This window comes from Nansenia antarctica (genome assembly GCF_963989245.1).
Source record: "Nansenia antarctica genome assembly, chromosome: 5".
In the NCBI taxonomy this organism is placed as follows: domain Eukaryota; kingdom Metazoa; phylum Chordata; class Actinopteri; order Argentiniformes; family Microstomatidae; genus Nansenia; species Nansenia antarctica.
In genome coordinates, this window is record NC_137690.1 from 4,682,221 (window position 1) to 4,694,720 (window position 12,500).

At 48.1% G+C, this 12,500-nt stretch overlaps 1 protein-coding gene across 1 annotated transcript in view; it reads left to right on the forward strand.

Moving 5' to 3' along the window:
- sema6a (sema domain, transmembrane domain (TM), and cytoplasmic domain, (semaphorin) 6A) overlaps nucleotides 1-12,500 on the forward strand; it is a gene marked incomplete at both ends in the record, with an annotated part of 56,183 nt that overhangs the window by 14,687 nt on the left and 28,996 nt on the right. The window contains 5 exon segments of the mRNA XM_080532946.1: nucleotides 2,088-2,176; nucleotides 4,144-4,361; nucleotides 6,127-6,258; nucleotides 8,326-8,487; nucleotides 11,515-11,685. Coding sequence (XP_080389072.1) covers nucleotides 2,088-2,176; nucleotides 4,144-4,361; nucleotides 6,127-6,258; nucleotides 8,326-8,487; nucleotides 11,515-11,685 — 772 coding nt within the window.

Sequence of the window (12,500 nt, forward strand, 5' to 3'; positions counted from 1 at the left end):
AGCGCTGATGTTGTCAGGAAATTACAGGGGGGGGGGGGGGGGTTCCGGGGGGGGGGGGGGGGGGTGTTCCGGCCTACAAGGCTACAAGGCCTGTCAAAGCTCAACGTCTAGAGAGGCGGATCTGTCAGCTCAACATGCAAATCACTGATGTGAGCGTAAAAAGGCCGGTGTCTTAGATTATCCAGAGGGAATGTTAGTGAGTTAGTGGACAGGTTTGATTGCGTTCGTACAGATCAAAGGACAGGCTCAGCAGCGGCTACCTACGTCGTTATCCTCGACGAATGTCCTGCCCACTTACGGTTTACGTCGGATAGCCCCTTTCACGTTGTGGCCGTTCTCAACGAAGGCACCTCCCTAGCCTCTTAATCAAGTCTAATTACCTGGACAATCATTTTGATGATTTGGACACAAGCGGACAAGGAGGGGGGCGGGGGTGGGACGATCAGGGAGGGTGGGGAAGGGAGGTTTGAGTTAAGGATGTTAACTCATTTGAAAAACCCAATAAAAACTGTTAAACAAGTTTCCTGCCACTGGCGGCAGATTGGACCCCTGGACCTTACCTGTGCATGTAGCATAGCACGGAGTCGTACAAACAGGCTGCCCCAAAAAGATCTGTCTAGGTGCAACCAGTGCAATGATCATTCCTGGCGACGTCCTAGCAGATTATCCTAGCGTACGGCTATAACCGCTACATCATTGACACATTAAGATAAGATCAAAAGATGAATATACAGTGTATACAGCTGTTTTGAGAATAATCTGCCAACCGTTTTTGTAGCAAAATAAATTAAAACCAATCAATGGAAAGTTTTTTTTTTTTTCTTTAAGCATATTCAATTATCAAGCATAATTGACCTACATTTGATTGATGTTGTTAACTTTAATAGGTGGGGTGATGTACCTCACCTGTAGTAGTGAGTGACCCAGCCTTTCGTATATTTTTCTGTAAGCGGCCCTCAGTGTAAAAGGTTTGGACACCCCTGCTATACGCCCTAACATTCAAACATAATAATGAGGGGGAAAAAGGGTGTGTGTCGATTTGATGGCAGACAGGACGTCTGCTAGGTGTGTCCATTCACCTGTGACACACTCGTTCCCGACACACACTTGTGAAATGGTATCAGTTGATTCAAGCAATTCCCTTTGGCTCCCAAACACACACAGACAGTGATTCACACATGTAAACGCATGTAAACATAATAAGTGGTCACGATCGTAACCAACGACTGTCATCATCATGTTATCATCATTTCAAACCGGTTTACTAATGAGCCTGTCGTCATCTGAAATCCATCTACATTACCTCGTAATGGAGGTGACGGATGGAAGGATGGACGGATGGATGGATGGGTGGATAGATGGACAGATGGGGCCACTGTGGGCGACGCGCCTCTGTGTGTTATGACAGATACGGCGCGTATATGTCAGGCGTCGGGTGTGTAAAATGGAAATGTTTGAACTCGGAGGATCAACCGTCGGCTGAGGCGCGCAGAGACACGTTCGTCAGATCTGCCGCCACACGCCCTTTCGTTTTATTTATGGAAAACGGGGTGTCGCCGTTTTGCGTTGATGTGACACGTCCCTCTCAAGGAGAGGAGAACGCTAAAAAAGAAAGAAAAAATGCTAAAAAGCCCTGCATATTAAATCTCCCCAGAGCTTTATTTCTGACGTCTTCATACCAGCATTAGTCGACCGTGTGCTGGGTATATCTCCATATATTAGACATGTCCTTTCTCTGACTATTTTAGCCTGGCACCGCTTGGAAAAAAGGTTATTTTTTTGGCATGTATCCATCAACCTCTGGTACTCTCTACCCAAGGATATCCGCGACTCTCCAGCCCTGGACATAATTCAAAACTGCCCTTAAAACCCACCTTTTCAACATTGCATTCAACCTTTAGTAGCTGTTTCACTGTTTCTTGTTTTGTGTGTTTGTCTCTCTGGCTCTGTTCTGTTTGTCCCATTCCCTTGTAAAGCGACCTTGGGTCTGTGAAAGGCGCTACATACATTTAAGTTATTATTATTATTATTGTTATTATGTAAATATTACCTCAAGGCTTTATCGTAACACTTTCTCTCTCCTCCAGACCCGTACTTCATCCAGGCGGTCAACTATGGAGACTTCATTTACTTCTTCTACAGGGAGATCGCCATGGAGTACAACACCATGGGCAAGGTGAGGAGAGGAGGGGAGGAGGGGAGGAGGAGAGGGAAGGAGACTAGGAGATGAGGGAAGGAGGTGAGGGAAGGAGATGAGGGGATGAGGGAAGGAGGTGAGATAAGGAGGTGATGGTAGGAGACTAGGAGATGAGGGAAGGAGATAAGGAGGTGAGGGTAGGAGACTAGGAGATGAGGGGATGAGAGAAGGAGGTGAGGGTAGGAGATTAGGAGATGAGGGAAGAAGATAAGGAGGTAAGGGTAGGAGACTAGGAGATGAGGGAAGGAGGGTAGGAGGTGAGGAGGTGAGGGTAGGAGGAACCAGGGGGGTAGAGGAGGACCGGGGGGGTGCGTGAGGACGAGGGGTGCGTGAGGATGAGGAGGTTTGTCGTCCAGAACATGAATCAAGGCTACTTCCTACTTAGCAAGGAGAGAGACAGGATGTCAACAGGAAGCGGGTGTGTCCAACACCAGGAAGAGACCAAAGTGCTTTGACTGTTTTCTCAATTAAGAATAGCAAAACACTCGCAGGATACGGCTCTATAAATAGTAGAGGGTAAGACTAGTCTGGAGGACGAGGAGAAGTCCGTTGTTTTGAAGTCTAAATATAATAGAACCCTGAGAGTCACGTCGTCACGGCGACTACTGTTTGACCTGGCTCTGGTTTCGGCGGTTTCCTCAACAAGGTTTTCTTAGTTCGTTTCTCTGAAAACGAGACAGACAGGGAGAGATTGTCGAACATGGAAATGAGAGTCTGCTCATTTCCAGGCTTTAGACCGGAGGGATGGACAAGGCTCTCTCTTTTTTTTAGTAATCCTTTCATTTCAGTTCTGCATGGAGGAAGTTTAATTGGATACCGACAAGAAAAATATGATATGGAAATGAACCGTCAAAAAATATAGACGTTTTTTTTTTATTATATTTTTTTTTATTAAAAGGGTTAGAAAATGGAATGAAAATTCACTCACCAAGTCTGGACTGGTATGTGTGTGTGGGGCTGTAATCATGAATACAAAAGAGAAAGAATTCTTTCCGGATCTTGTTTGAAAAGAGAGTATCAAAGTCTGTCTGAAATATGTCTTCACGGTTTAGAGAGTCGTTTAGGGCCACGGAATGGTATTTCCTGAATAACATAATTAACATAGGTCTCCTCTAACACAATCCCCAACACTCACCAGTGCCATGGCGATTAATAATATCGGGTGGCATATATTTGCTTTTAGAAATCACTACGTTCGTTAGAAACTTGGAAGACGAGCCACGCTGTACCAGACAGGCTTAATTACGGAGAGCCTTGAGATTGTTTATCTATGCCCAAAGTAGCCAATCACAGGACTTACGTAAGTTAACAAAAAGCTGAAGTTAAGTAATAAGCCCCAGGAACAATAAGCAGCTTTTTCCAAGAGTGTGTGTCTCAGGGGGAGGCTGGCGGGGGCTGGGGGAGGCTGGCGGAGGCTGGCGGGGGCTGGGGGAGGCTGGCGGAGGCTGGTGGAGGCTGGGGGAGGTGGAAATCGGAGGACGGGGCTCATCGTAACGCATGGAATGGAATGAGGAATGGTTTCAAACGCACACGCTCCTATGCTCCTGCCTTTATAAGCCACGGGTGTTTGATGGCGTTCCTCAGTCTGTTCCATGTGTTTACAATGAGCCCCGTCCTCCGATTTCTACCTCCACCAGCCTCCCCTTGGTGTGCTGGCTCCTGACTGACATCAGTAGAGGTAGGAACCATCAGCTCAGGATTGTGTGTTATTCTAGTGTGTGTTACTGAGCAGAGTGCGTGTATGTGTGTCTGTGTGTGTGTGTGTGTCCACCCATGTGTGTGTGTGTGTGTGTGTCCGTCCATGTGTGTGTGTGTGTCCCCTTGTTTGTCCCTGTGTGTGTGTGTGTGTCCACCCATGTGTGTGTGTGTCCGCCCCTGTGTGTCCGTCCTTGTGTGTGTGTCCGTCCTTGCGTGTGTGTCTCCGTCCGTCCATCCGTGCTCTCCAGGTGGTGTTCCCCAGGGTGGCCAGGGTGTGTAAGAACGACCGCGGGGGGTCCCAGCGCGTCCTGGAGAAGCAGTGGACGTCCTTCCTGAAGACGCGTCTGAACTGCTCCATCCCCGGGGACTCCCACTTCTACTTCAACATCCTGCAGGCCGTCACCGACGTCATACACGTCAACGGCCGCGACGTCGTCATGGCGACCTTCTCCACGCCTTACAACAGGTAGGTCGGTCGGTCGGTTGGTTGGCGGCGTAGTCATGGCAACCTTCTCTAACGCCTTACAACAGGTAGGTCGGTCGGTCGGTCGCGACGTAGTCATGGCAACCTTCTCTAACGCCTTACAACAGGTAGGCCGGTCGGTCGGGCGCGACGTAGTCATGGCAACCTTCTCTAACACCTTACAACAGGTAGGTTGGTTGGCGGTGTAGTCATGGCAACCTTCTCTGCACCTTATAACAGGTAGGCCGGTCGGCGGCGGTGTTTGTTATGTATGTAAACCGTGCCGCAGCCTCTCAAGGGTAATGGGGGGGGGGTGGCGGGAGGGGGGGGGGTTGACAGGAAGTCCCATATCTCGGAGGAGGCAATCCCTGCCGTATAATTGGCTGTCACGATTGTTTCTGTTCTGAGGTCCCGTGTTTTCTGTCAGGTGCATAAACTCAGTTTCTTTTTTTTTCTTTTGGATTTTTTTTTTTCACAATTTATATTGAAAAGTACGGAGGAGGAGGATTCATCATCCACCTCTTTTTTTCTCCTTCTTCTTCTTCTTTTATATAAATTGAAATAAGCAACACGCGTTGGAAAACCCATCCCTGCCCCTGCCCCCCCCCCCCCCACACACACACACACACACACACACTGCACATATTGTAATTTCCCTTTTTACGGCGCTTTTTAGCAGATAAGACAATTGCTTGTGACAATGCAATTGAGCGTGGTTAATGGCCATTAAAAGTCAATGGAGCGAACCAGGAATATTTCTATCAGCTAATTTCATCCCGGCGTGGGATTCCATTTAGCAGGGAGAATGAGAGGGAACATGTTTTGACTGGAGGCAGAACCGAGCTATTGGGAGATTTATTAGATGTTCATTTACCAAAGTGGTCTGGCACCGTAGCCTAGCGTAGTGTAGCCTAGGGGGCAGTAGTAGGTAGCCTAGAGGCTAGAGAGGGCCAGCCCAGCAATCGGAAGATCGCTGGTTCGATCCCCACCACAGGTGGAGGCTGGATGTGAGCTGGTGACTGGAGGGTTGCTGGCGTCATATCTAAGGTATCCTGCCACGACTGCCGTTGTGCCCTTGAGCAAGGCACTTAACCCATAACTGCTCCAGGGGCACCCGTCAGAGGCTGACCCTGTGCCCAGAGCCCAGAACTCGGTTCTCCCTAAGAATGTTCTAGGATGACCTCGGGGAATCAATAAGATATATCTTCTTCTTCTTCTTCTTCTTCTTCTTCTTCTTCTACTTGGTCTGGCACCATAGCCTAGCCTAGCCTAGCGTAACAAGCCTCGCCCTCAGGGGCTGTATTGCATAGCTAGCTCTGTAGCTCTGTACATGCACAGCCAATAGTGAGTCATTAGTCAGATTTACTGCGCAGGCCAGGAGGTCAACAGAGTTACGGCTGTGTAACTGTCACACAAACACACACACACACACACACACACACACACACACACACACGCACACACACACACACACACACACACACACACACACACACGCACACACACACACACACACACACACACACACACACTCGCACACACACACACACACACACACACACACACACACACACACACACAATCCTGTCCTTGTACTTGTATGGTGTCTCCAATGACTGTCTCTCTCAGCATGACCCAGACACTTCCTTCAAGAGAGCGGGGCGAGAAATAGATTCAGTGATTCAGAGCTATGCTATGCACAGCTTATCTGACTGAGAAATGTGTGTGTGCATGTGTGTGTGTGTGTGTGTGTGTGTTTTCCTGACAGTATTCCGGGGTCGGCCGTCTGTGCCTACGACATGGCGGAGGTGGCCAACGCGTTCACGGGGCGCTTCAAGGAGCAGAAGTCACCTGACTCCACCTGGACACCTGTTCCCGAGGACAAGGTTCCCAAGCCCAGGTATGCTGGACCATGACTCACTCATCCCCCCCTTGATCTTCTGCTGCCGCCCACACACACACATACATACACTCAGACGCACACACACACACATACACTCAGACGCACACACACACACATACACTCAGACGCACACACACACACACATACACTCGCATGCATGCGCGCACACACACACGCACGCACACACACAAACGCTCGCATGCATGCACACTCACATGCACACACACACCTAACACACCGACACACACACACTCAGACGCACGGAACACACACACATACGCTCGCATCCCACACATATACGCTCGCATGCATGCATGCTTACACACACACATACGCTTGCATGCATGCACGATCACACACACACACACACACACACACACACATACGCTCACATGCATGCACGATCCCTCACACACACACTCACTCACACACACTACAACAGACAGCAGCATAAAAGAGACAGCTCGATAGCACCAAATGAAGCATGAGATCATTTTCCAGATGGCTAGTTAATTCTACAAATGCGCCGGCCTGATCAATCTCTATCCCCCACGTCCCTAATTACCCGGCAAAGTGCTTCTCCTCTCCACCTCTTCCTGAAGATAGCTATCGAACAAAGACCTGCGGAGGATAATTGTTATAGCGGCGTGTGTGTGTGTGTGTGTGTCTGCCCATATGGCTCCTGACACGACCACGTCGCCGGCGGCAACAAGGGGAACGTTAGCAGCGCTGATTACCACCAAATTATGTGTTTGTGTGAAACGGGGTCGAAGGTTAACGAGAGCTGAACAGCAGTTATCGGAGGGTGGTTTTCCCTTTCATTCCATCGCTGTTAAGAAAAACACAGTCGACACACAAACACACAAACACAAACGCGGTGGGTAGTGAGGTCCCCTCCTCTCTCCACTGCTCTCTTTCTCTCTCTCTCTCTCTCTCTCTCTCTCCCTCTTTCTTTCTCTCTGTCTCTCTCACCTCTCTCTCTCTGTCTCTCTCTCACTCTCTTTCTCTGTCTCTCTCTCTCCCCTCTCTCTTTCTCTGTCTTTCTTTCTCTCTCTCTCTTTGTCTCTCTCTGTATCTCTTTCTCTCTCTCTCTCCCCTCTGCCTCCCCTCTTTCTCTCTTTCTTTCTCTGTCTCTCTTTCGCTCACTCTCTCTCTGTCTCTCTTTCTTTCTCTTTCTCTCTCTCCCCTCTCTCTCTCTTTCTTTCTCACTCTCTCTCTCTCTCTTTCTCTCACTCTCTCTCTCCCTCCCTCTCTCTTCCCCCCCTCTCTCTCTCCCCCGCCCTTCTCCCCCCCCCCCCCCCCTCTCTCTCTCTCTCTCTCTCCGCCTCTCTCTTTCATCCTGGCACCTTATTACATTCATCGGAGGAGCTCGTCTGAGAGGGTTAGAGGTCGAGGCGTGCTTCCGAGGCGACGGCGGCGGCGGCCGTCGTAGACGTTGACGGATAACTTCAGTCTAGAATATTCTACCAAGTGATGTACCGAGCCCTCAGTAAAACTCTCACTTTTATGACTGGCCGTGGGGCGAGGAAGTCTTTGAAAGGATCTCGTATCAAAGACAGGCCGGGTTTTTACAAGGTTCTCTCCTCTGTCCTCGTAAAAAGGATCAAATGTAAGCTCTCTCTCTCTCTCTGACTTCCGTTTGAATCTCCCTCTCCTCCTTTCATCCCTCTATCTATGGGGCGGGGAGGGGGGGGGGGGGTAGTGGTGGCCTGGTGGATAGCGAGTCTGGCGGGACTGGTGATCAGAAGGGTCATGAGTTCAAATGCCAACTGGGGACACCACCGCTAGTGTGCCTTTGAGTAAGGCACTTAGGCTGTTAAGTTACTCCAGGGAGACAATCTCTAATTGTAAATTGCTTTGGATGGTTTTTGGCATCTTCTAAATGTTTAACATTTTAAAAGCAATGGAATCTTCCAGACACATAGTTGTACCTGTGCAGACACTGATCTGTCCATCCACTCATCGTCCCCCCAGACTCTCTGTCTCCTCGTTAGACTCCCTCTCCTCCTTCCATCCATCCTCTCATCCTCTCATCCTCTCCTCCTCTCTCCGTCCGTCCCACAGACCTGGGTGCTGTGTCGGGACGACCGGGACGTTGATGGAGAAGTACAAGGTGTCCAACGAGTTCCCCGACGACACGCTGAACTTCATCAAGATGCACCCGCTCATGGACGAGGCCGTGCCCTCCATCGCCAACAGGCCCTGGTTCCTGAAGACCATGGTGCGGTGAGTACCGCCCTCGTTTAGCCTAGCGGAGGATGCTAACGCTAGTGAGTACCGCCCTCGTTTAAGACTAGCATGGTCGCTAACGCTGCCTCGTTTAGAGTCGCGAGGTCGCTGACTCTGTACTGTAATACTGTGGGGAGTACTGCATCATTTTAGACTAGCGAGGATGCTAACGCTAGTGAGAACCGCCTTGTTTAGACTAGCGTGGTCGCTAACGTTGTGTCACTTAGACTACCGAGGTTGCTATGGTTGCGTTATTTAGACTAGCGAGGTTGCTAACGTTGCGACATTCAGACTAGCGAGGATGCTAACGTTGTGACATTCAGACTAGCGAGGTCGCTAACGTCGTGTCATTTAGACTAGCGGGGTCGCTAACGTTGCTAACTAGGTTCCAACTGCCCGTTGACATTTGCAGATACCAGTGAGAGCGGCTGGCTACTTTGCTTACACTGTTACTGTTACCATTGTGAGGAACAGGCACTCTACTTATTAGTATAGTTTGGTATGCCATAAGTATCTTAATACATTTGTAATAATAACATGATGTTATCGTTATTATATATTTATATATTATATAAACATTGTCCTGCCTCATTGACTCCAGAGAGGTCTCTAACACCACTCTGTAATGGTGCTGTAAGCACTGCACTCTCCATTGACATTTGATGACCGGAGAGAGACAGAGAGAGAGAGAGAGAGAGAGAGAGACAGAGAAAGACAGAGAGAGAGAGAGAGAGAGAGAGAGAGAGAGTTCCCTTGAACAGTTTCACTTAACGTCCCTCTGTACGGCGATGTGTCATTATGCCTGGCAGAGGGCCGCGGCGGTACGCTACCCTGACAACCTTCACTCTGCATTTACTCAACATCCGCCTCGTTTTTCCAACATAATACCTCCAGATTAGATGTCATTATGGGCGGTTCACTTCAAGGTCATGCGTGTTCGGTTCGGCGTGATCCCCGGAGTCAAGCCATGTGAATACATTTGTCATAACAACACCACGCTGTTGTTGTTGTGATTATATAAATGAATGTTAGTTACATTTCTTTGAGGCGTTTATCAAACAAATTACATAGCACAGACAGTCACATAGCAAAGACGTTTTTTCTTTTCATTTTCACAGTGCAGTGTTGAGAAACCGAAAGCGTCTATAATGTCAAAACATTTACATCTTTACATTTTTAGACATTTAACAGACGGTAAAAAGGATTTGCCATTTGTGAAATCAGTTGTAATAATAATAATAATAATAATAATAACTTTATATAGCGCCTTTCAAAAACCCAAGGACGCTGTACAAGGGGATGAAACGGACAGACGAAACAGAAAACAAACAAAGCAAAAACTAAAACAATGACTAGGGGCTAAATGCCTTGGAGAACAGATGGGTTTTGAGGGCTAGTTTGAAGGAGTCAAAGGAGTTGTGGCAGAAGAGAGGAAGAGGAGGAGGACAGTCTTCAATGTCGCCTCTGTCGATCTGTGACCAGAGCAGCACGACGACGACTCCCTTCCCTGTCAGGAAGGCGACATGTAACATGTAATAGGCCCGTACGTCCCGACTGCACCCTGAGGCCACATCTCTGGGATCTGCCCGTTGTCACAAATTGGTCTTTTTCAAAAAAGGGTCAGTCGTCATTTTCTCGCGCGTTGTGTGAAGTCTCAGTCTGTTCCAGCCAGCCAGCCAGCCAGGCAAAGCGGGCTCTGTTCTGTATGGGAGAGATGGTAGAAGAACAGACTCAAGGATAACCCCTCTAGAGAATTTGTGTTATTCTTAAATGGGACAAAAGCCACGGATGGATACATTGAGACAGCGGCTCGTCTAAATGGGACAAAAGGCCCCGTGGTCCTTGGGATTTGCTATTATTTTTGATTGGGCCAGACCTTAGGTTATACAAGGGGCTTAGAGGAGACGTATTCAATGTCATGTTAGACAAAACAGTATGAGAGATGGAGGTGGGTGGGTGGGGGAGGGGTTGGATTGGGGCAGGCATGCGCGCGTGGGGGGGGGGGGGGGGTGGCCTTGTACCACAGATTGTATTCTATGGTGAGTCTATGTTCGGGTCATGTTGAATAAACATACCTCATATGTTCTTCTTCAGACCAACTGTTTCTTTTTCTTTTTTGGTCTGTGTGTGTGTGTGTGTGTGTGTGCCTTATATAAGAGACCCCTGCCGAAGACAGAGAGGAATATATGTGAGGTCCCTTAAATTTCCCGGATAAATGCATTTCTCTCGAATCATTATCATCTCCTTGAAGTAATAGCCATGGAGATGTATTTGCATACTGTTCTGCCAAATTAAAACCCCTCTCTTTGATAACAGCCGACGCTGCATGGACCTCATTTAATTGGAGATCCCACCAGATAACACTGAGCCCCGGTTCAGACAGGAGTTAGAATGGAACAGGAAATGGAGGACAGAAATCTGGCTTAATGGCGTTCCTTCCCTAGTAATACTCTGCGCTGTATCGTACAGGACTACGGTCCCTTCTGCTGGCCGCTGAACACACTGTGACGCACACACTCACACACACACACACACACACACACACACACACACACACACACACACACAACAGATGGGAGACTGTGTTCACCTGGGTGTTAGCCACAACAATATCCTTAATGGATGTTGTTTCAGAATTATATATATATTTATTTTTACTCCACTCCATTCTATCAGAGTCAGGGTGGGGGAGGATGTTAGATTATACCGGACTGTTCTTACTGTCTATAATGTTCCAATGGTCAGATGTCGATTTTATTTTATTGTATTTTTTTCATTTCATTCATTTTATCCTATTATTCTAGTCACTTTTTCCCCCCCCTCAGGGATCAATAAAATACCTATCTATCGATCGATCGATCGATTGACCGATCAACAGACCGATCTATCTATCTATCCATCCACCATCTATCTATCTATCCATCCTCCATCGGTCTATCTATCGATCGATCGATCTATCCATCCTCCATCTATCTATCTATCTATCTATCTATCTAATTCCGTCCTCTCCTATGCCATCGCTAGGTACCGCTTGACCCGCATCGCCGTGGACAACGCGGCCGGGCCCCACCAGAACCACACGGTGGTGTTCCTGGGCTCGGAGAAGGGCATCATCCTGAAGTTCCTCGCCAAGATGGACAGCGGCCTCAACGACAGCCTCTTCCTGGAGGAGCTCAACGTGTACAACCCGGAGAAGTACGTCCTTCTGTTAGCTCTCCGCGCTAGCTTTGAGCTTCCGGTGTAGTCACCGCTAGGTGTAGCTACTGTTAGGTATAGCTACCGCTAGGTGTAGCTACCGCTAGGGGTTGTCATTATTAGGGTTGCCAACTGTCCTGTATTAGCTGGGATGTCCCGTAAATGTGCCAATTCCTGCAAACCCATCTTTTGTCCCGTATTAGGTAGTGAGAAAGTTGGCAACCCTGAATACAAGCAAGCTTTATAGGCTTTCTTTTAGCTTTCAAAAGTGTTTTGTATTAGCTCCCCACGCTAGCCCCAGCCTTCGTAGCCCATAGAAGTGGGTGTTCTATTAGATTTCTATGTTAGCCCCAAACCCAGAAATGTGCGTTCTATTAGCGCTCTATGCTAACTCTGAACCCCATTAAAAGTATGTAGGCCTATTCTATTAGCTGTCTACACTAACTCTAAACCCCATTAAAAGTATGTATTCTATTAGCTTTGTACGCTAATTCTAAACCTCATTAAAGGTGTGTGCTCTATTAGCTTACTACACTAGCTTTAAACCCCCATTAGAAATGTGTATTCTATTAGCTTACTATACCAGCTTCAAACCCCAGAAGAAGTGTGTATTCTATTAGCTTACTGCACTAGCTCCAAACTTAGAAGGAGTGTGTATTTTATTAGCTTACTGCACTAGCTTCAAACCCAGAAGAAGTGTGTACTGTATCCCATTAGCTTACTACACAAGCTTCAAACCCAGAGGAAGTGTGTATCCTATTAGCTTCCTCCACTAGCTTCAAACCCTAGAAACAGTGTGTATTCTATTAGCTTTC